This window comes from Manis pentadactyla, chromosome 1, assembly GCF_030020395.1.
Source record: "Manis pentadactyla isolate mManPen7 chromosome 1, mManPen7.hap1, whole genome shotgun sequence".
NCBI classification, from domain to species: Eukaryota; Metazoa; Chordata; class Mammalia; order Pholidota; family Manidae; genus Manis; species Manis pentadactyla.
Window position 1 is genome coordinate 225,098,082 of NC_080019.1, and position 25,848 is coordinate 225,123,929.

At 37.3% G+C, this 25,848-nt stretch overlaps 1 protein-coding gene across 1 annotated transcript in view; it reads left to right on the forward strand.

The window, feature by feature from the left end:
* LOC130683156 (cadherin-related family member 3-like) overlaps positions 1-25,848 on the forward strand; it is a 56,906-nt gene that overhangs the window by 23,602 nt on the left and 7,456 nt on the right. Inside the window, exons 5-13 of the mRNA XM_057499430.1 lie at positions 2,320-2,411; positions 4,512-4,619; positions 5,314-5,510; positions 7,380-7,557; positions 8,068-8,230; positions 9,984-10,086; positions 15,750-15,848; positions 20,936-21,168; positions 24,651-24,822. Coding sequence (XP_057355413.1) covers positions 2,320-2,411; positions 4,512-4,619; positions 5,314-5,510; positions 7,380-7,557; positions 8,068-8,230; positions 9,984-10,086; positions 15,750-15,848; positions 20,936-21,168; positions 24,651-24,822 — 1,345 coding nt within the window. The remainder of the gene's footprint in view (positions 1-2,319; positions 2,412-4,511; positions 4,620-5,313; positions 5,511-7,379; positions 7,558-8,067; positions 8,231-9,983; positions 10,087-15,749; positions 15,849-20,935; positions 21,169-24,650; positions 24,823-25,848) is intronic.

A 25,848-nucleotide genomic window follows, 5' to 3' on the forward strand; every position in this document is an offset into this window, starting at 1 on the left:
AAGTTTAAACATAATGTTTTAAAAATAGAAATATAGACTGCCTTTTTCCAGGAAGACAGCCTCCCACAAGACAGGCAGTATAACACAATGGCTCTGGAGTAGAAAGACTTGGATATGATTTGGGGCTTAACCACTCATCAGCTATGTGTTCTTGGACCATTTCCTTCACATCTGTAAGCCTCAGCTTCTTCTCCTGTATATAAGATGGGGCTGAGAAGAGTATCAGTCCCATAGCAACATCTTAAGGATGCAAAGAGACAGTTCAAGAAAAATTCTGAGCACTGAATGGGTTAGGATAACTGGTAGCCATCACATGTCAGCTTTTGCGTTTTTTTTTATCACTGATGCTAAGAACACTGAAGAATCCAGCTGTGGTTCTTGTGTTGCTGCTTGTGAAGCACGGAGGCCCTACTTCTCCCCGTGGGTTTAGCCTACAGTTTGGGCTCTGACATTTCCAATTCTCATGCTTCTCTGAGAGCAAGTAAGTTATGAGCAAGGCTTCCAGAGAGGGGAATAAACTGAATTTTGAAGATAATTCCATTCAGAAGGACCGGAGGATCCGTTCACCATACATTCTCCCCTGTAGGCTGTTGTCATCCCTCTCTCTGCCCCTGGAAGCAGGGCTATCATTGTTATTCTTATGGCCAAGATATTTCTCTGTTAGTTAATAGTGTTATTACAGATAAAACGGTGGGGGGTGGGAGGAAATGAATCTAAGATGCCTGGCCCCACAGAGAATTAATTTCTCATCCCTTGGACTGCCTTCCTGTTCAGGGGATCATTATTTAGGTGGCTTTCCTGTGATGGCCCTGGCTGCCTAGCAACCACCAGCTCCAACCTTTCCTGAACAAGGGCAGGAGTTGTTCATATCAGTGCCATCAATTTTTTTAAAACTCTATCTCATTTCATGAAAAATTAAGCTTCATAAAAATACAGCCTCACAATATATGTTGTTATCCAAACAATTACTGACAAGTATGTAATACTGAAATTGAACTGGGAACTGCAAATTCTCAAATGGCCACAAACATAAATGTGGGTGTCTTTCTAAAAAAATCATATATATTTATATATAACCAGACCTAGTGTCTATGAACATTTGCAGGGAATGTAACTACCAACCACCCTCTGCCCTTCCACCATGAAACAGGCATCATTATTTCTGTTCATTCTAAAAGTAACTATGTGATGGATTTTCCTGCAGTTCCTGGATGCTAATATTCTACAGCACTGTTCTACAGGAAAAGCAGAAATCAATTCCATCTTAGTTATAAGTATAGAAATGGATGGTATGAATTTAAACTAATCAGAACATGATGATTCATCAGAAAATTGATAGATTAAAAGGTCACTAATTTCTCCCAATGATTTTTAAGCTGCTTTGCAATCCTTCTGGGTTTAATCTTCTCTATTAAATTATCTCTGGGTCTACATAATTATCAAGTCAGTAGCATTCAGTGTAATTAACTCCTGATATTAATCCTTTCATGGATTTCATCCTAGCTTTTTTCTAATCATTTGATTCTCACCTAGTCTAGAAACCTTGACTTCACTTGTCCTCTTTGGCAAAAAAAAAAAAACTGTCTCAGGGACATGGTGTGCAGAGAGGCGTTATGTGACTAAACACTCAGCTCTCAGACTGGGAGCAAGCCCCTTGAATTTTTTAAGCCTTAGTGTTCCTATCTGTGAAACAGGAATCATATCAGTTACCTACAAACAAAGCTGTTGTGGAAATTAAAAGACAATGTGTTTTAAACATTGAACAGAATAACTGGAAGACAGTATGAATTAAAGTCAGTAAGATGCTAAGAAAAACAACCAGATAAAGTATTGCCTGTACCTGTGCACATGAGATGAACAGATGTCCCAGTATTTCAGTTTTCCCTTCTACAGCTCCTTGTCCCCCACTCACCCAAGAAAGCGTATCTTCAGCATCAACAAACAAATAGAATAATCTGAGTTCTCATTAAAGAGCAGCATTTTTCTCTCAATGTAATTCCTTTTTATTTAATTTTAGCTTTGGCTGGAGTGTCGTTAGTGAAAGATGTTCAGATAACATATTGAATGTTAAGATATTAAGAAAATCCATTTTTCATATTTCTGAGATTTTTTGGCCTAAAGTAAGCTGAATGAAATGTAATTTCATCATCATCACCATTATTGGAAAACAGTTAATGAGCACCTACTAAATGAGGGGTGGGACAGAAGGGGGTGGCCCGGAGTACAGAGAGGTTTCAGTCTGATTCCTGGAGGCACACACAATCTCACTAGTGAATCAATTTGCAATATTTTGCTTTCTCTTTACTATCCAATGAACAGTACATCCTATCCCCGGAGGACTCTGGCTTCACAATCGACAGCACTGGAACAATTTCTACAGCAGCAGTTTTTGATTTTGAGAGCAAAGCTAGGTAAATACTGCTCCTGGCATTTCATTCATTTGGAATGCTTGTCCTTTGGTTCATTTTTCCCTATTCAAGAGTAGTCCCCCCATCCGGCCTTAATTTGTAATGGAGATGCTTTTGGCATTGCCTTAAATATTAAATTATCACCTCAACTATTTTGCACCATTGCTAGTTTAGATGTGGCTATTTTGGCCTCTCTGCATCCTGTCAATTTCTTCAGAGCCAAGCATCCAGATGATTTTAGTGGTGGTGCCTGCAACCTGTGGTGGAAATGGGTGGGGACTGCTCTCTGCATGGCTGGGGCACAGAATCATTCACAGTGTAATTCAGCACCTTTGAAAAGTTAATGGACTAACATTTTCTCTTATTTCCTCCACATCTGCCATATCGGTAGCCATTGGTTCATAGTTATTATTTCTATTTTTATAACAGCTTTTATGACGACCCTTCTCAGTCATATGTTCTGCATCAAAGTGCTTTACAGGAAAAGGAAATGGAGCTTTAAGCCATTCCAATCAGCTTGCTCCTGAGCCTCATGAGACTCTTCCCAATTATTAAAATTGAGAATGGGATATATCCTAAATGCTAGCATCTTCAGTAAAAAAGATTCAGGATTCAAAAATAGGATGTGCTTTCGCCTGCTTATTTCCTATAGAAGAGGATTCTGAAATTTGTATTACCTTTATATATTTTGGGGTAGAAAAATTGCCAAAATCTTTATCCATTTTCTCTTACTCCCAAATTGCTGTGCCCTGTGTATACCCGATCTCATAAATAGCTCTAGGAATAATTGAGAATGCCCATCATAATTTCCTTTTATTTTGGCCTAGTATACCTCATAGAAAAATGTGCACATTCCAAGATATTTATAAATCACAAGATTTTTTAACAAATGGGGGTAAAAGTTATTAATGGAGTTTTTTAAAATTAACTTTTTTCTTGATAACTAAAAACTAAAGCTTTCCCTTTTATCAGTATCTTTGCAATCAGGGGCTCGGATAGTGAAAAACTGAAGTTCTTTGTAGAACTTGAATAAATAATTAGTTGGCTAAAGTTGAGCAATGGCTTCTCAGTAACATTCTATGGAGAGCACACCATTCCTTCATTTTCTTCTTAACTTCAGAGTACCTAGGGTCACTGAGCAGACCTTTCAGTGAGAAAAAATGCATATGTGGGGATGCTTCATTGATTCTTATCAATTCCCTCCCTTCAAATGAGATAGAGGGGCTGTTTGAAATTGCTTGTTCAAATCCTGATGAAAGTTAGAAAGCTTTACTTCTTCCCAACTTTTCTGCGTCAGCTCTAGCAGCACAGCTAGACCAAATGTTCATTGGTGTGTTTCTGGCTGTGGGATCCTGTGCACACCTTATTCCTTCAATTCCTGTAGCTAATAACTTCCCAGATTTATTAAACAGACATCTTATTCTTAAAAGTGGATTGGCTTTATGATTTTTGTCAAGAGTTCCCTCATAAATAACCATCTTCTTGTAGGAAAAATTAGGAAATAAGGAGAAAATTGAGAACAGGTTTATTTTTTTTAGGATAAATTTTCTTCTCAATTGTGAATACATTTCAAGGTAAAATACAATTTTTTTTTTTTTTCTGAAAGTGTGATCGACTGCCCTGGCTTGTCAGGGACTGAGAAGTTTCCCAGGTTGTACAAGGGAATTTCAGTGCTAAACCAAACAGTACTGGGCAAATCAGGATGGTTAATGACTCTGGATCACTGTTGACAGACACACACATTCATCTTTCTATTAGGATACATTCATCTTCCCCATTTCAAGCACTCTCATTCTTCAAACCATAAAAACCTCTGCTAAAATAAAAACGCTTTAATCACTAACCACCATGCTATGTCCCCATAATCATTAAGTTGTTTTGAGGTGTTCTTGTATCTTCTCTTTTGCATTTTTTAATCCGTGTTCAATATTGAAAGTCAATGTTTAAGTGCAGGAACCTATAGCCATGGCTTTGTCTGCTCTACCATGCTAAGGAATTCCCTTTGTTTTTTTATTACTGTTGGGGATTAACAGACTTTTCTAAGTTCCTGTCTGTCTTGTTACTGTAAAATCTTAGCTGTCTGTCCTGTGGCTGTATGCCCAGTTTCTCACTAGTTATTAAAGTGGTTGATCCTGGAGGTCTGTTTACTGCTGGAAATCTAAAGATTTTCCTCGTCAATGTCAACAACAAGGACCCTATTCTTACCTGCAGGTAAGGGAGTAAAACCTATTCTTTTATTTGACATTGAAAATTGATTATGAAAATATAGTCTCTGAAATTCATTAGCAAAATTTCCATTAGAATGGAGTGGTTTTCTTTTTTTTTCCTTCTTTTTTGAAGAAAAGATAAACAAGATCTAAACAATCACTTAAAGATGCAAAATTTCAAAGGAAAGGCTTTCTTAAAAACTGAATGCAAAATATAGTTTTAAAGTACAAAATGTATTAAAATTGCAATAGAATAAGATGTTATTAGTGCAATATATTCTTAGTGTCTGATTGGGCTGGATTATCTATCACTACTCTCAAGGAAAATTCTGGTTAAAATTATTACCAGGTAGTTTATAGTTATTGGTGGGTGGCAATTTTAAGAAACCGGTTCTTAAAACAGGGAGATAAGAGCACAGTGGTTAAGTATAGAGGCTCCATCTGTAAAATGGAAACAGAAAAGGTACCTACTTTTTATAACTGCTGTGAGGAATAATGACAAAAAGTGTGAAAACTGCTTAGCAATGTGTCTCAACTATAAACAAGTGCTCAATAAATGGGTTAGCTATTAGCATTGTTGCCATAGTCCATGTTCATCATTTCTACTTCTAGCCCCCTACCCCTTCACCACCATAAGGGGTAGAAAAGAATACACACCGAGCAAATGCCACTTTAATAGTCTTTTCTTTTAAAACAAGTTTACTTAATATTGAAAATGCTGCCACAAGTGTTACTTCTATAAACTCAACTCTGCACGATAAAGTTGACATCACACTAGATGAAGAAATTCCAGTTGGGGAAACGATTGGCGTATGCCAGGCAACTGATGAAGATAACTTGGGAGATTTAATCTTTGAACTAGATCCATGGAATGTTTACTTCGCAGTTGACAAAGGTAGGTTGAGAATTGTTCTCAGCAAATTAAATCTTAGTCTGTGCTACTGTGACCATCTGTTTATATTGTCTCCTGTGCAAGACTGAGTTTCCTGAGGGCAGGTGTTGGATTGTCTTCACTCTCAGAGCCCTCACAAGAACCACAAAGCAGATGCTTGATAAATATCTGTTGACTAAGTCTCCACAAGACTCACTTCTTTGTTCACGCATGAGCTAACATGTGACTCTTCACAGCTGCTACAAAATGACTACCTTGGTTCTGTGCTCTTCATGACCTTCTGGCTCATCTTAGATTTAAATCACTCTTCTCTCTGCTTCAGGTCCAAATCTGTGTGAGAGAGAATTCAATGACTTTCTAGAGTCAGTTATTCATTTCTCATCCAATCAGCTGTGTCTGAAGCTGGGAGTGGATTAGACTATGTGGTATGTAAGGCTTCTTCCTTGGCTGAGAAGAAAGGTGGTCATCTTCAGTATAGCATTGTAGCAGAGGCTATCAATGTTCCACTCACATGTCCTCAGCCCTTAACATTTCAGCAGCACGACTTTAAACTGCTAGTACATTGCTTGAGGGATTATTTGGGGTCTGACATCGGCCTCGCCCCTCCCACACACCGGGCAGACTGAAGTGTTGGAAAAATATTACCCACACCTACAAACTCTTAACCAATGGCTGGAGAGCTGGTGTATAAATACTCCAGCTCCTTGCCCCGGTGTAGGACAATTTTGAGTGTATGTTTCGCACTGGCTTCCAGAGTTCCCCAGTGGTATTAAGCTCTAGTTGCCCACAGTGGTAACCCATGGCTGCTAATGTACTCTTCAGCGGCAGACTTCTCTTTCGTGTCTCACTTCCCCCATGTCATGCTGTCCCAAATAAACCACTTGCACTCAAATCCTCATCTCAGCTTCTGCTTCTAGGGGAGCACAAATCAAGACAGCCACTGTTCCCTTGTATCTGAATTACTGCTTGATCTCTTACTGAACTTTTATCCCTTCCAATAGTCTCTTTAGAGCAGCTAGAATGAATTTTTAAAAAGGTCAAATTGGATGCCATCCCCTCCCCCTGTAAAATCCTCCTGTGATTTTCCTTTGCACTTGGAATACAATCCAGACTTCTTACCTCGTTCCCAAGACCCTGTTTTCTCTGGTCCTTTTTGTCTCTCCAACCTCATTCTGTTCCTTGTCTCCCCTTGTTTATGACACTGCAGGCATATGACTAGGCTGCTGGGCTCAGGCCTCTGTCCTTGCATTTTTCAGAACCTGCCCATTAGACATTATTTCTATCATGTCAATTTTCATTTCCTTACTAATATGTCTACTTGAATTTTTCTCTTTTTTTCATTTGTTTAGTGTTTGTCTCCCAGCCCAGATTGTGAATTCCATAAAGGCAGGGACTTAATTGTGGAATACAGCATACTCAGCACAGTTCTTGGCACATAGTTGGCACTCAATAAATGTGTGTTCAATGAATGGGTGGATGGATTAGAAGGAAAGTATAGTGAGTCATGACCTCCTTACTGTGTGTTCATGTATGATGTACTCTCTGCTGAGAATCATCCACTCCCACTCACCACTCACTACCATTTCCTTATTGTACATATCCTTCAAACCCTAAAATTAATGCCTCCTCTTCTAGAAAGTGTTCTCGGTTCCCCTAAGCCAAGAACAACTTTGTTTTTGCTACTAGCTAATATGATTAATGAAGGTATTATGGTGAACAAATAATTAAATACGGTGCTTACATTTTTAATCCATTTCTTAATTCTAATGAATGTGGCAAAACTCATTTTATCTTTTCCATCACAATGTAATATGATGATTTTGAAATAACACCATGGACCAGTTTGCAGCAAGATGTGCTGTTTTGTTGCAGAGCGTGGGACCATGGTTACTGCTGCCCGCCTTGATGTAGAGAGAGCTGGGTTTGCACGTGCTCAGTCCTTCTCCATTAAGGCTTGTGACAATGACCAGCGGTGTGCAGTAATTGCAGTGATGGTTTATATCCATGGCATTAACGACAACTCACCTTTCTGTGATCAGTATCTGATTAGGTGAGCCGAGATGGGTGGGCAGGGTTAAGAATTCAGAGTAAGTGGAGAGCAGATTTATTGGTTCATCTGGATATGTGGTTGATCATTGCATTGACTTTGATTAGTCTCATGTTCTGGTCCTCAGAAGTGACCTGCTAAAAGTAAGCTGGAAGTAAGTCCACTATGACTATAGAATGGTAAGGTTTATCCTTCTTCACCACCCTATCCAGATGCTCTAGATTGGAACAATCTCAGATAATTATCTCATTCCCCTTAGACTTTCTCCATTGGATTGATGCCCATGATAGACTTCCAAACAATAGTCCCAGAAAATGAGGAACTTCGTACCAAAATCATGGCACCTTTTGGGAAATGGTTTACCAGATGATGCTCCAAAGCTGGGCTGACTGCCCCAGGATCAATAGGGCAGCCACACCTGCATTATCCAAACTAGTGGATATTTATAAGAAAGCATTACAACTTAAAAGATTACCCCTTTAAAGTGTTTTTTCTTCTTTAAATATAAAACAGATACACAGGAAAAGAAATTATTACAAAAGATACAATAGTTGCAAAACTCTTGTGTCATGACCTTGATGAGCCTCCTGATACAATCCAGTATGCTCCAAGCTCCGGGCCAATTGGTTCTGGACAACTCTTTGAGCAAGTGCCAAATGCTGAAAATTCCATCCAGGTGAGCACCAGTTGCTCTATCTCCAGGAAGTTTTCCCAAGGAGATGGAGTCACTTCATGGCCGTGGTTGAGATAGTATTGGTGGATTCAGCATGAGGAACTCTGACACAGCTAGGAAGAAGGAGGCTCATCTCCTCTGCTGTCTTAATGGAAGCATTTGGACAAGTCCTTCATTATCTTGCTGCCACCCTTCATTTTCTCCTTCTTATAATGAGCACAAAGTACCTGGCTCCCTGTTTAGCTGTGGAAATGAATCAGAGGCTAGAAATCATGCTGATTTCCTCACAGATAAGTCTGTTTGATTACATGTGTTGAGATGGCTTATTCTCCTGGCATTGGGAGTTGTAGATCAGCAACCCCTCTCTTCACCCTCTTGGAATTACAAACTTTACACTGACAGGAGATGGACACAGTAAGTTTTTGTTTTGCCTTCCAACAGGGGATTTGGTCTTGAAAGAAAGCCTTCCAACTCCTAATTTCTGTAGGTGTTTATTTCAAATCATCAGTCCCTGGTAAGATTGTTCCTTAACTCAGACATCACCAAACACCCCCCATTTGCCAGAAGATATGATTGAGAAAGCCACTGATGACCTCTCTCTTTCTTTGGTCCAAACCCTACATTTTATTGATAAATTCCATAAGCTACAAACTGAGGTTTTGCATATGTTGTGAATTTTGGAAGCACAGGCACTGAGCTAAGAGGTTTCCTGGGTTGATGTTCATTTTGAAAGTCAATGCCAAACTGTCATTTTTTTAAATGGAGTTTGGATAAAGATGGAAGTTTTATAAACATGATGCTAATTAACATTTGGGCTTTCACATATGCTTGCTCTATTTCTGAATTAACTCCCTCCACCCATCACCCACCTCTAATTTCTACATTTCATGATTTTCCTTTAGGTCTTAAATGCCACTTCTTCTGACCAGCTTTCTTTTACGAGCATAACTGGCTTAGTTCTCCATGCTATGAGCTCCCCTTATAAGTTCTACCTCCCCCATCCAAACACTCATTACATTCCGTTACTACCTATTTGATTCTTGGTCTTTTTTCATTAGACTACAGCTTTACATAAAGTTCTGAGTCATTCATTTTTGTGTACCAACACCTCCTACAGTCCTTCATGCATAGTGGGTACTCAATATATCTTAATGAGTGAATGAGATGCTAAATTTTAAAAATGTTTTTCTCAAGCACCTGAGTACTTGATGTCATACTGATCCATTCCAGTTAATGCACACTGCAATTTACACCAATACTATTAAATGAGGAATGTCTTCAAGTCTTTGCTATGGGATCATCTTGCTTATTACAATATCCCTCATCCCTACAACTGTACCTGGTACTTAAGTAGTACTTAATAAATATTTTAAAAATGGTGAGTGACTTGTCATAATAGCAAGAACTATATTTGTTATAATGGTTTTTCATTTACAAAGTACTTGTATGAAGTTTTCTCTTTTTAAATATTTCACCTAAGATCAGGAAATTAGCATGCAATGAAGACAGCATATGACCCAGCACGCTTTTCTTCCACTATGCCAGGATACTTTGTCCCAAAATAAACTGCTCTGAAATAAGATCAAAGATGTCCCTTTGTTCCACCAAAATGCTGACTTTCATGCATTAGTCTTTAGCCAGTCTCAGGCATATATGAATGCCATCTTTGTTAAATGAAAATAGTCTTACACTTGCCTTTTCTAGAATGTACATTTTTTAAAAGTCGGCCATTTTTCTTGAAATAATGTTCTACAAGGTTGCCCAAGAATTGGATTATGAAAACCCAGAGACAGTTGCAGCTGGACATATCTATGAAATGACAATTTCAGTATTTGATGACCTACATCCCTCCCATACAGGTAAGCTTAACAGACTTCTCAAGGAGCAGCAAGTGCCTTTCCCCTAGGCTCTTCACTTTGGATTTTAAAATGTAAAGGTTCATTATATTTGGAATTGTTTTGTTAAATTAGGAAAGAAGGAAGGGGAAAACTAAGATAGATTCACGTTGGAAGTTATCATTAGATCAGGGAAGTCTTTTTCACGTCCTTGCAGCACCTTAAGCAATACACAATTGTTAAACACAGCTTTGGCTAGAGGACTTTGGAGCTAGAAGTGCCAGGGGATATGCGGAAACCAACTGTATGCTTGAGACTTAAATGACTCTATATCTAGTGTCTTAGTCCACTTGGGCTACTATAATAACATACCAAAGGCTGGGTGGCTTGCAAACAACAGAAATGTATTTCTTACAGTCTGGGGACTAGAAATTCCAAGATCAAGGCCCTGGCAGATTTGGTGTCCATTAAAGGCCTGCTTCCTGGTTCTTAGATGTTCATCTTCTAACTGGACCTTACATGGCAGAGGGGTAAGGGGGACTCTGACATCTTTTTTATAAGGGCTCTAATCCCATTGATGAGGGCTCTACCCATATAACCTAATTATCTCTGAAAGGTCTCACCACCCTTAATGCTAGGACACTGCAGAAATAGATTTCAATATATGAATTTTGGAGGGACACAAATATTCAGTCCATAACATTTAATCATGCCAAACATCTGATATTTGAAAATAACCAGATACTGGGTAACATGTAGTCCAAACATAAAGGTAGTTGGATGTGTGGGTTTTTTGTATTTTATTTGAATTATTTTATGATATAGGTAGAGCCATTACTAATGCAAATCATGAGACACTTGCCAAGTTTCACAGTAGTCACCCTTCTGCCATTTGGTCTTGTCATAACTATCTCCACATTTTGGGCCAGCTATGTTGCAATGAGCCTTTTCTATACTGAATTGAATTCACGCAGATTGCATGGCTTACGTCACTTGGCATCTGTTGATTGAACAGTCATGGTTTTGCTAACTGCAAAACACCCTGAGGCACAGATTTAAATCATGTGCTGTGTTGAATCAGTGGCCTAACTAATCAAAAAGAATCTACTCCTGGCAGCAGATTTGAGTCTTCCTTAAACATGGAAAAAAAAATTCTCTCACAGCAATAAATCCATATCCTCTCTAGTACGCACACCCCAAAATATTCACAGCAACTGCTCATAAAGGATGCTTGTAACACCTTACATATGGTTCAGTCTATTTTTATAGGCCAACTAATTAGCACAATTTTGAGTCTTTATGGATGCAATAAAAATCACAGTATGGCAAAGTTGTAAACAGCACCAGCTCCTGTACACATAAATTAAATCTATTCAAGGAAATACATAGGTTTTACCATAAATCACCTGTCTCCATAGAACGCTGCTTCTTCACCTTTCTTAGGGGTCAAGGGTAACTCTGAGATGCAGATGGAAGCTATAGACTCTTTTCCTAGAAAAGTACACATCATAATATACATCAAAATATAAAGAATGCCTACAGAAACCACAGAAATACAAATAATTATTAGAGAATACTATGAAAAATTATATGGCAACAAATTGGAGAACCTAGAAGAAATGGACAACTTTCTACAAAAATACAACCTTCCAAAACTGACCCAGAAGAAATAGAAAATCCAATTACCAGCAATGAAATTGAAAAAAAAAAACTACCTAAGAACAAAACTCCTGGACCAGATGGCTTTATCACTAAATTTTATCTAACATTTAGTGAAGACCTAATACCCATCCTCCTTAAGTTTTCCAAAAAGTAGAAGACGAGGGAATACTTCCAAACTCATTCTGAGGCCAGCATCACTCCAATACCAAAACCAGCCAAAGACGCTACAAAAAGAGAAAATTATAGACCAATATCCCTGATGAACATAAATACAACAATCCTCAACAATATTAGCAAACCATTTAAAAAAACACATCAAAGAGATCATCCATCATGATCAAGTGGAATTTATTCCAGGGATATAAGGATGGTACAATATTCAAAAATCAATCAACATCATCCACGATATCAATAAAAAGAAGGACAAAAGTCACATGATCATCTCAATAGATGCTGAAAAAGCATTTGACAAAATTCAACATCCATTCATGATAAAAACTCTCAACAAAATGGGTATAGAGGGCAAGCACCTCAACATAATAAAGGCCATATATGATAAACCCACAGCCAACATCATACTTAACAGTGAGAAGCCAAAAGCCTTTCCTTTAAGATTGGGAACAAAACAAGGATGCCCACTCTCTCCACTTTCATAGTTCTGGAGGTCCTAGCCATGGCAATCAGACAATACAAAGAAATAAAAGGCATCCAGATTGGTAAAGAAGAAGTTAAACTGTCACTGTTTGCAGATGACATGATATTATACACCAAAACCCTAAAGAATCCACTCCAAAACTACTAGATCTAATATCTGAATTCAGCAAAGTTGCAGGATACAAAATTAATACACAGAAATCTGTTACATTCCTATACATTAACAATGAACTAGCAGAAAGAGAAATCAGAAAAACAATTCCATTCATAACTGCATCAAAAAGAAAAAAAAAATACCTAGGAATAAACCTAACCAAAGAAGTGAAAGACCTATACCCTGAAAACTACAAGACACTCATGACAGAAATTAAAGAAGATACCAATAAATGGAAACACATCCATGCGCATGGTTAGGAAAAATTAATATTGTCAAAATGGCCATCCTGCCTAAAGCAATCTAATCCCTATCAAAATACCAACAGAATTCTTCAATGAACTAGAACAAATAGTTCTAAGATTCATATGAAACCACAAAAGACCCTGAATAGCCAAAGCAATCCTGAGAAGGAAGAACAAAGCTGGGGGGGTATTATGCTCCCTAACTTCAAGCTCTACTACAAAGCCACAGTAATCAAGACAGTTTGGTACTGACACAAAAACAGACCCAAAGATCAATGGAACAGAATAGAGAGCCCAGATATAAACCTACACATATATGGCCAATTAATATACAATTAAGAAGCCATGGATATATAATGGGGAAAAGAGAGACTTCAACAAATGGTGCTGGCAAAACAGGACAGCTACATGTAAGAGAATGAAACTGGATTACTGTCTAACTCCATACACAAAAGTAAACTCAAAATGGATCAAAGACCTGCATGTAAGTCAGGAAACCATAAAACTCATAGAATAAAACATAGACAAAAATCTCTTGCATATAAACATGAGCAACTTTTTCCTGTACACATCTCCTTAGGCAAGGGAAGCGAAAGCAAAAATAAATGAGACTACATCAAACTAAAAAGCTTCTGTACAGCAAAGGACACCATCAGCAGAACAAAAAGGCATCCTATAGTATGGGAGAATAAATTTGTAAAAGACTAATTGATAAGAGGTTAACATCCAAAATATATAAAGAGCTCACATGCCTCAACACCCAAAAAAACAAAAAATCTTACTAAAAAATGGGTGGAGGTTCTGAACAGGCAATTCTCCACAGAAGAAATTCAGATGGCCAACAGGCACATGAAAAGATGCTCCACAATGCTAATTATCAGGAAAATGCAAATTAAAACCACAGTGAGATATCACCTCTCACCAGTTAGGATGGTCAACATCCAGAAGACAAGAGACAACAAATGCTGGCAGGGATGTGGAGAAAGGGGAACCCTCCTCCACTGTTGGTGGGAATCCAAATTAGTTCAACCATTGTGGAAAGCAATATGGAGGTTCCTCAAAAAAATAAAAATAGAAACACCATTCGACCCAGGAATTCCACTCCTAGGACTTCACCCAAAGAAAACAAAATCTCTGATTCAAAAAGACATATGCACCCCTATGTTTATCACAACCCTATTTACAATGGCCAAGATATGGAAGCAACTTAAGTGTCCATCACTGGATGAATGGATAAAGAAGATGTGGTACATATATACAATGGAATATTATTCAGCCATAAAAAGAGAAATTCTACCTTTTACAACAACATGAATGGAGCTAGAGGGTATTATGCTAAGTGAAATAAGCCAGGTGGAGAAAGACAAGTACCAAATGATTTCTCTCATTTGTGGAATATAACAATGAAGCAAAACTGAAGAAACAAAACAGCAGCAGACTCATAAGCCCCAAGAAGGGACTAGCAGTTACCAAAGGGAAAGGGGTGGGGAGGGAGGGAGAAGGGGATTAAGGGGCATTAAAATTAGCATTCACAATATAGGTAGGTCTCAGGGAAGGCAGTACATCATGGAAAGAACAAGTAGTGACGCTATAGCATCTTACTACACTGTTAGAGAGTGACTATAGAGGGGTGTGTGAGGAGGACTTGATAATATGCGTGAATGTTGTAACCACAATGCTGGTTCATGTGAAACCTTCATAAGATTGCATACCAATGATACCTTAATTTTTTTTTAAATTCCATAGATTCCTTGAAATAAAGGTTCTATGGATCCCAGATATAAATTTCTTGTTTGACACATGTGGCTTAGATTTTCAGGAGAGTGAATAAACAAAGGCATTCTTCAGAACATAAGCTCTACAAGATAATTCATGAAAGAATTCCATGGTCAAATAAATTTGGGGAACAACACATATCTGGAAGTTAAAAAATATATAATGACATATCATAAACCCTAAGAAGTCTTGCCATAAAGTAACCTTTTTATGTTTGTTTAACTTAGTCTTTTGCATTTGACATATTAGTGTCTTAGAGAGGATATTTTGGGAGATGTTAGCAGACACAACGTAGTCCAACACCTACCCACTCAGGGACTTTCCAGTTTGGTGCCCTTGGCAAAAAACTTTGTGGATCTCAGTCTTCTCATTTGTAAAGTGAGGACAGTAATACTGAATCAGTGCTCTGCACAATAAATGTTAATTATTATTTAATTTATATTATAAGAAGTTCCCCTGTTCACAATTTGCTTGCTTTCATGTTTGACCATTAAATTCCTTCCTTTTGACAACTTTCTGATATGCTTGTTTGAGCTTGCTGATCTGAATATAGAATTCCTTTTCTATAACACACATTATACAAACTTCTGGCTGAGAGGAACAAAATGCAATGACTACTTTTTACTTAACCTTTGATAGTGTGAAAAAACTTCCTTGGGCACGGTCATTTTGTCCTCATATAGACATTGTGAAGTAGGAGCTTGAAATTGATGCATTCCTCTTTACTGGTGAAGAAACTGGGCCTCTGAGAAGTTAAGCTAGTTCAAGGCCATGGAGCACATGTCAAAGCTAATCCTTGAACATGATTTTTTTGAGTCTTCTTCCATTATACTTCCTAGGATATATTTAAAAGTAGAATGCAGAATGTCCTCTGCTGGGTAGAGAGTGACACCCCAACTCTCTAATGGAAGAGACTGTACTCAAGAAAATAAACTCTCTTGTGTAAAATATATAATACTTACATATGACATATATCCATATATGATATGGATAAACATATATAACTATTGCATAAAATATCTTAAACTAATTAAGTGGTCTGGCTAGCACCAGAATTTATTCATGTTCCTTGAGAATGCAGCGTACCCTATCATAGTTTCAAAATGCTCCAATAAGCCTGTTTTTGGGGACAGCTTGTTTGTAGAATATAACTATCACTACAACAAATTGTTTTTATTCACTGTTCATTTTTATAGTAACTGTGACAATCATCGTAGAGATTGCTCCTGCCAATGATTTCAGCCCTGTATTTAAAGCTACACACTATTCATTCTCTGTTCCGGAAACATCAGGAGGTAAGAGATCCCCTCATTTCTATGGTGTTAAAGTATATGGTGTTAAAGAATATGTGTTAAAGACTCCTACCAGATCTCAAATGAGCGACTAATGGAATAAAGTATGTAAGTTGACAAAACATAAGCAGATGGGGGAGCATTGTGGGGCTCCAGACCTTCTGAGAAGTTCATTTTCACCAGTAATTCTCTCACTGTATCATCCTTATGGTTCCCCAAAGGCTCTCTTGAAATCTGATGTCAGATCTAGGATTTCTTGTAATGGACAAATACACATATTAACTTCATTCCATTTCTCTTCCCTCTTGCCTCTGAATTAGCTCCAAGTATAAAGAAGGTAGGCAATGTGAGCATCATCCATGAAGTTTAAATCCTGTGACCATCTGAGGTCAGATTTCAGGTCCAAAGTCAAGAACTTGGTCAGCACCCTATCTCAGCTATGAGTTAGATATTAATTAGGACATATTTGCTAGCATATACCAAGGAACATTAGATTAGGAAAGGAGAGCAGAGGTAATATTTCTATCTTCTATCATCCGAGAGAGAAAGACATGCCTTCCTCAGCATCTCTGGAGGGTGGTCCTCCAGGCTTGGCTTGAATGCTTCAAGGGACGGATGGAACTAGTTGTGTGCTAGAGTGAGATCACACTGGCTTACAAGAGCCATTATTAAATTTTCAGGAATTTTATGATCTGATTATTAGCAACAGTCATTAAAAATAAAATTATATAAACTATGTTAAATACAAAATTTGTAAACACCTCAAAACTCAGCACTTCTTAATTATGTTACTGCATTTTACTATTATCCATGTCCTTGAGGTATTGGATCTGCATGGCGACATTCTGTATGTATAATGGTGTGCATCTATCTTCCCACTTAGTTTTATTATGTGGATAGCTTAATGTTGGCAATCATGGATATTTACACTATGGGAATACGTAAAAACTATGTATTGGGACTTGATTCATTTTTCTTTGGATTTTCTAGACTTAAGAAAGTGATAAGAGAAAATGGTAATAATAAAGATTAACTTTAAAGTCTGTTTAAACCTATTATTATATCACAAAAATTGTGGAAATAGTCTTCTAGCAATCAAAACATACCATCCAGTTCAGCAAAGAAGTCATTCCTCTCCTTGATGAACTAATAAAGCTCTGATGCTGTTTCACTTTCATCTTACTCTTTAGCATAAAGGAAAACATCAACCAACATTCATATTGGAACTACCCTCATTTGTCAATTGCCATCATACTAGGTTTAGGATAGGAGAGTTTGACAAAAATCAATGGAAGCAATTTGCGAGAATGAATCATTTCTCTGGGAATTCACAATAAAGAGTATTGTATATTTCATTATTATTTGTAAATGTTATGCTATACATCTTTTATATCAGTAAAATTTATAGTAAGCTTAGGTATTTATGTGGCTATATATTCACACACACTTAATAATACACACACACAAATACACACTTTTTTTTATTCCCCAGAGAGCTGTCAAACATTTGCCAGTACATCACTTGGTGCATCCCACACTACTTTGAACCAGCTTATTTCCTTGGCAGACAACTATACTCATTAGACAATAGTTCTAAGGAGAGATTAGGAAATAATAAACCCATGCATTTGAACTTCAGTTCTTCATTTGCCTCATCATGCAGTTTTGGACAAGTTCTTAACCTTTCAGTAAACTAAATGCACACCTATTTATATCCTACTTCTGGAACATAACACAATTGAATCTTATAATATATGACCAACTTTCCAGAAAAGTCACATATAAACCGAATTACTGTACACAGGATCCTAGTTTTTCCCCTTTGAACTTTTTGTTATCATTTCAGAAGGACTAATATTGATTTCTGAGTAAGCTTTTGTTCATAGAACCTCATTACAGTAACTTCTTTCCTCCCTTGGTGTTCTCTTAGTTCTGAGGTGGCCGTCCAGCTCCAGGGGGTTCTAGAGTTAAAGGGGCACTATAATGAGTCTTTAGGCAGAAGTTAAATAGTTCACAACTTTCTCGTTATCTCCTTTCTTATAAATTGTAAATCTGGAGCAAAGTGTCTGACCATTGGCTTCAAGGGTCCTTGCAGGGAAAAGACCCATAGCTTTTATTAGATTATCAAAGGGATTCAATGACACTCCAAAGTTAACAACCAGTCTAGATTTAAAAATAAGAAACTGGCATTTTAAAATAAGGATCTTTTTTTTGGAGCAGTTTTAGGCTTACATCAAAACTGAAGAGAAGGTACAGAGATCTCCCATACACCCTCTGACCTCACACATGTCCTGCTTCCTCCACTATCAGCCACTCTCACCAGAGTGATACATTTATTGCAACTGATAAAACTACACTGACATATCATTATCACCCGAAGCCCATAGCTTACACTGGGCTCACTCTTGGTAGTATACATTCTATGAGTTTGGACAAATGTATAATGATATGTATCCACCATTATGATATTATACAGAACAGTTTCAATGCCCTAAAAGACTTCTGTACTCCACCTATTCATCCCTTTCCTCCTACCCCCAGCCTCTGGAAATCCCTGAACTTTTCACCATCTCTTTAGCTTTACCTCTTGAGTCTGGCATTTTTAAAAACAGTGTTTTATGGGAATCAAGTGTTTTATGTTGGTTTCTTTTCCAACTGTCCAAAGTTGTCCTGAAATGTAATTTTATGTTCTGAAGGTGAAACTCTCTAAATGTATTGAATACATCTATGTTTTGTTAAGCATAATTTAATACCTTCTTGATGGCTAAGGAGAAGGATTTAGAATTTTTTATTACAGTACTGTTGATCTGAGTTAAAAACATTCAACCTCTTCATTTTACTTTGAGGAAATTGGGGCTGGCAAGAGAATTAGGACACACAGCTAGTGAGTGGCAAGATGATGGCTAAATGCAGGCTCCAAATTCCCGGTCCAGTTCTCTGCTGAGTATTCCAGGCTGCATTTTTTGGATGGGTTTTGAGGACTGAGGTCGCCAAAATCCTGAAAACAAGTTCTGAGAATTCATACAAAGAGATACATGGGTCGTTCCTATATGTACTGTTCTCCAAATAAGTGGCTACTGACCTGCTGTACCAGGGAGAAGACTTTTAGGTCTTCATAAGGGAACAGCATGATAAAACAGAAAAAATATGAGTATTGGAGCCATTACTCAAATTCTGTCTCTGCCAGTGTTAATCAGTCAAATAACCTTAAGTAGGTCACATAACTTCCAGGTGTCTATGAGTTCTTATCTGTAGAACGGAGATGACCATATTTATGGTATATGAAATAGGGATAACCTGATAATTGTCTGTATGCAAACTTACAGTAGCAACAACAGCAATACCAATAATAATAGTAATAAGCACCACTAACACTTATTGAATGTCTACAATGTGCCGGAACTTTTACCTTGTCATTTTTCTTTTAAGTCATCCCTTGATCTTCCCTACCACAGTACATAAACTAAATTAAATTAGGGGATGGTTGGTGTTTTGAGAAATACAAATCAGAGGAGACAAAATCTTCACAGTTCACTGCCAATTTGCTTTAGAGGAGGAAATTGGAAAGTTAAAACTACTCTGAAAACAAACTTTCCTCAGAATACCAAACATTTAGCTTACAGACCTTGAGGACATTAAAAAATTCACTGAAGTGGAAATCTTTTTCACATTGTGCTGATTAGCACAGAGGATATGTGTGTGCCTTGAGGACTATATGAATTTTTTATTCTAACAAAATTATGGTAATCTATAAGCTTTAAAGTAAAACAAAACAAAACAAAAACTTCAGATGGTATATAATGAGTAGCTGAATTTTTCATTGACAAAAAGGTTCTGGAGGGAGGTAGGCATAGGCAAAAAAAAATTCTTTTATCAGAAATAATTTACGATAACACTTAAGAAAATTAAATCATCCTGGATTACAAATTACAAGGGAAAACATGTTTCATTTCCAATAGTTTTTGATGAAAAAATATGGCAGAGTTACAGAGTATCATAAGTACTCTATTTTAAACTTGGCTAAACATGATCAAAATAGCTTTTAGTTTTATAAAAAGTTTAATGTTATACCTACAGAAAAATAAGCTTCCCATTATACTTCACCAGGTATTAAGTGTGAAAATGTACCATCTTTGTCCAGGAATTTATGAACGTGGTGAGTTTACCATCTGTTTTCTGAGGTCTTCTATCAGTTGTGATAACTTTCTCTTAATAATGATGCTTTTACACAAGCAAAAGGTTGGGCTTTCATATTCTGGATTTGTTATCAATCGACCACATTCATCTTTCTTCTAAAATATTATTTTGGGGAACTACACACTGGAATTATAGCAAAGTGACTTTTTAAATGTGGGCTGTAGATTCAGCAGACACAGATATGAATTTTGGCTCTACCATTCCTAGCTTTGTGACCTTGGGTACGTTACTTAACACCACTGAACTGCAGTTTGCTTGTCTGTAAAATGAGTATATTAATAACACATATACCATAAGGCTGCTGAGAAGGTTCACTGGGATGATGTGTATAAAAAAATAGCTAATTCTTATATTGCATTTACTATATATCAAGCATTTTTCTATGTGATTTATATATTTTAACTCATATAATCCTTACAACTCTGTATGATAAAGTTATCATTCCTAGTGTGTAGGTAAAGAACCTGAGGCCCACATAGGTTATAGAATTTTCCAATGAATTACAGCTAATAAGTGGCAGAGCCAGGATTCAGAACCGAGGCAGTCTGGTTCTAGAATCTGTGCTGTGAGCCATTATCTGATGCTAATCTTAGCAAAATACCTGGTAGAAGATAAGCATGCAACACATGTAAACTAATTATCATTATTACAAAGTCATTGTTAACTGTATCATTTGACTCATGCCATGTGGTTTACAGTAGAAGAGGACAATCTACAAATCTGCCCTACATCATGCAGAGTTTGGCTTTTCAAACTAACATTTCATTGCCCAAAAGGTTTCAGACTGACCCTTTGAGAAACCATGAAACTATTTGGAAGGCAAAGACATGCTAAGCTTTTGAAAGTAGTGTTTCTACATGACAAGAATGAAATTCAATAAATGTTATTGGCAGCTTTCTACAAAGTTGGAAGAGTGACTGCCATTGATGAGGACCAGCCATTAAACTGTGTGACATACAGAATAGCCAGTGGAGACATCCAAACTGTACAAAGGTTCTGGATTCACCCTCTCTCTGGAATGATTGAACTCACCACACAGCCAGACTATGAAACTGTGAAGCAATATAACCTCATTGTGGAAGGTGTGGATTGTGACAAATTTCATCCTCGTACAGCAGTGACCACGGTAAGGAGAGAGCCCCCAGGTTTTGATAGAATAGGGATAATCTATTAAGTTCTAATTTACTACAACTGAAATGCTCAATGAGAAGTGGTCCACTATTTGTCACTGCGTCATTTCCTGTTCTGTGTACCTTTTATATTTTGATGTAGTTAATTTTCACCTTACATCTTCAAGGTGGGCGATATTATCATCATTTCTACTCTACAGATGAAGAAACTCAGGCACAGAGTTTAGGATACTTGCTTGAAGTACTCAGGGTTTGTAGAACTGGACTCAACCTCCGGCTACCTCTTATCAAGAGGTGATGTTTACAATGAAGGTTGTTAATCAAGGTACATTCTTTTGGCATCATAATGAGGGAAAGTGTGAGACCCTAAATTATGTGTTAGCAAAACCAAGGACTTGAAAGACAGCAAGAGTGAATGCTGCTGTATTGATGATGTGGTATGTACTACTAATGACCGTAAGGTTTTGTCACTGTAGAAGAGACAGAAGTAGGATTTGTGATTCTTAAGGTCCTTATCCCACCTGTTGAATCACTGTACATTTCCTTTTACTCAACAGAGTCCCCTGGCTTGCTCATTATGTGTTGATAAGGTTTCCTGAGTCATTTTGAGGAAAATATCAGGCCTATTCACATCAACAGTTAGAATGACTGTCACAGGGACTGAACTCCAGTCATGTGGACAGGATGATGTGGTTTAGCTGTCTCAGGAAGATCTGTGACAGCGATCTTTATACCCAGGTACCTATGGTAGCGTTTCATTCACTTATTACAAATGAGAAGCAGGAAAAGCAGAGAAGTAAAAAACAACTTCAGGTGACTCTGTTTTTACAAAAAGAATTTGTGATTTACCTAAAGATAAAGAAAAAGAAAAAGAAAGCAGGAACTTATTCATTCCCTCTTTCTTTTAACAAATATTCACTGAGTGTTTACTCTGTGCAGAGCATCCTGGCTTACAAAAAAATATAAGACACCATATATGCCTACAGGGAGCTCAAAATGTTTAACATATGAGAACAGTATATAGCAAGTAAATTGGTGATTGGTGATATTGATAAATGTGACTTTCAAGTGTGGAAAAGGGAAAAGGAGATAATTCTTTAGACTCCAAAGTTTAGGAATACATCATCATTGTCATCACCACATGATCATCATCAGCCCTTTACTGAGATCCTAACAAAGGTCAAGTACGATGGCATCTCATTTAGTCTTCAATCCCATCCCATGAGGTAGTTATTAATAACCCTTTTTACATTTCATTTTCAAGGCTTAGAGTTAAGCAGTTTATCCAAGTTTACCCAGTTAGAAGTGGTAGAAGGATTAATTCTGGGCACTTAATTAATCACCATCACGTGTCCTAAATTATTTCTCTAATCCATTAGCAAATCCTGTTGTCTCTACACAATTTCAAATATATCCTGACTGTTTGTGCTTCTCACCCATCCAGAGCTAACACCATCCTCCTTTTTCTGGTCTAGTGCAGCAGCCTCCTACCTAGAATCTCCACTTCCACCTCTGCCCTTTAGAATCTACTCTTCACATAGTAGCCATAGCGATCCTTTAAAGAGACAAGTCACCTTCTTCCTCAAAGCTCTCCAACGGCTTCCCATCATGCTTAGCAGAAGTTCCAGTGTCATTTCTAAGGTCAGCAGTGCCCTGTATGATCTGGTCCCTGCCTACCTCTTTGTGTGAATTCAGCTCCTAGCTCTCTCCCTCTTACTTCAATCCAATCACACAAACTTGCAAACACACCAAGCATGTTTGCACCTCAGAGCCTTAGACCAAGGCTGTCATGTTTGTCCTCCGGGTAGTCACGTTACTTATACTCTCACTTTAATCAGGCGTCTGCCGAAAGGAAACCTGCTCACAAAAATCTTTTCTGCTGTGTGTTGTGGTGGGATTTTGAAGCAATGTGCTCATCACTAAGAGAATGAATAAGTATAATACAGTGGATGCCTATGATGGAATACTAAGAATCAAGAAATGAAAAACTAGCTCTACAAATAGAAACATGGAAAAAGCAAGAAAACATGGTATGGTGTGAGAAAAGCAGGAAACAGGAAAGATCTGTAGCACATTATCATTTATGCAATTCAAAAATCTATTATTTTGACCAAACACTACATATTGAATGAGAATACAAACTTAAGGACATGTATCAAATATGGGAGAAGTGGGGACAGTGAAGGAGGTAGGAGAATGAGTCAAAAAAGAAAGGCCTTCTCTGAATACTCTATTAAGATAATTCATCAGCTATCTTCATCTCCTTAACCTGCAGAGCACCAATTTCCACATGACATTGCCTAACATATTTATTTGTTGATTTGTTTATTGCTTTGCCTCCTCTCTTTAAAATATAAATTGCAATAAGGCAGGGACTTCGTTTTGTCACTTTATCTTCTGTGTCTAGGCTAGGGCTTAACATATAGTCAATGTTAAATAAATATTCCCTGAATGGATGAATTTTTCTCCCTAACAATCCGAGGAAGGGAGGGATTGAGATTTCCTTTTTAAGATATGAGTGAAGCAAGATTAAATCACTTGTACCAAATAAAGGATCTGGTAACTGGAAGGCCCAGGTTTTAGTAAAGATTTTTGATTCCAATTCCTGTGTTGTTTCCATATGTCACACAGTCTCCCTAAAATCATATGAAAATGCCTCACATATTAAACAGAACATGTAGTACTATTCAATCTATAGAAGTTGAGTTAAAGAATGAATTATTCCCCAAGAATTTAGCTCTGTTGTTAAAACATCACAGAAAACACTTTTAAAAGGTAATACTTGCAAACAGGATCACACCAGGGTTCTTCTGCAAATGTTATTGAGAAAGTTGTTACTCATCTAAGAGGTGGGCACATAACCTTTCTAGGCTGCCTGTCATTCAGTCACTGACATTTAAAACTCCTTGATATTTTTATCTTTTTCCATGTAAACAACAGTTTCCTGGTTTATGATATTTTCACTAAGAAAAGGTTGATCACATCCTTTAACTAAGATCAGAGCATACTTTGAAGTAATCATATTGCTACTAAAGAATATATTGTGCTTGAGAGAATGATGCAGAGAAGGCCCATAAGATATGAAAGAGAAAGCAAACTTGGGATGTTTGCTATTAAGCGCGGATACTTAACAGGTTCAAGGGATAGCAACTTTTAGAGGCATCATTCTTCAGCTTTCCTTTTCTTATCATTCATGTAATTTCTTAGCATCGCATGGTTCATCTAATGAGTCCAAAGGTCTCCCCATTTAATGGCCACACCGAAAGTCATAGTTGACCCACGAATAATAAGCCAGCTGATTAGTTGATTGACAGCCAGAAGCAAAATCTGCAGGAACATTTCTTCAAACTCAAAATTCCAGACTTTTTATTTAGTAATTCTAAATGATCTGTCTCCATCTAGTTGCTTATTTCTGATTTTGCGTATGAAGAGTCACATGACATGGATGTAATGTTTCTTCCTCTCTCATTGTTGACAGGTCACTGTTGACATCAAAGACGAGAATGATGAAGCTCCTATCTGTACACCCTCTCTGTATAAGACAGTCATTCTTGACGATGTTGTTGCTGGGACAAACATCAATGGCTTCAAACTAAGCTGTCACGACAGAGATTCAAAAGATTATGAAATGCGCTTTGAGATGGTTTCTGGTGGGCAATTTTATTACTTCATTTGATTGTCCTCATGTGTCAAATTGGCATTAGTTATACCCTCTTTGACATGATATAACCTTAGAAATAATGACATTTATAAAGGTTAATTTCATATCTATGGCATTAGATTTCTCATAGAACCCTCTTCACTTCCATTATGTCCAATCTAATTCCTCCTATAGTGGACCTATTGGTGATTTCAATGATACCAGACAATGAAGAATCTTTGGACCCGTATGTAAATATTGAAGGTTAAGTTACAAGGAACTAACTAAGTCTGCTGTTTGTGGAACTAGCCACCTTTCTGTATGATGCTAATACAAATTCACTGGCGTAGATATTTCAACTGCAATATTGTTGGATTCACACAGACTCGTATCAACTTTGGTCATCATCTTACAGTATATGTAAGAAACTTATTGGAGACCAAATACCTCCTAGGAGATGGGTACACAGTAATGCACAAGGCAGATATGGGTCTTATAGTGACAGAAGCCCCCATTCATTAAACTAGCAGTAACATCAATAACTGTAAAGTTATAATGTGTAACAAGTTCTATAAAGGAAAACTACTGGATATCATGAGTTTTATAACAAGGAGAAGTACCTTAAAGTTTGGAGGTCAGACCTGCTGTCATGTATCTGAAAGGATGGAAGTGTAAGCATTACCAAACACATAACTAATTAATTATAAAGACTGGTTCAATATCTGCTTCTCTTGCTAGATGATAAGCTTCATGAAGATGTGTTCTATGAGCAACTTGTTTACAATGGTGTCTCCAGGGCCATTGAAACTTGACATTAAGCTTAGTAGAAGCTCAATTGATATTTGTGGTCTTACTGGCCCATTTGATATTGATCTAGACCAAGCTGAAGGTACAAATAAAATTGCTGAGATGAAGGAAGGGGAAGTAATTTGGCAGAATAACTTGATAATAGTGTGAAGCTTGCTGACCACATACGGGGATCAGACCCATGATATTAACCTTTAAAACACTTTTGCCTTAACCAACTAAATGTATT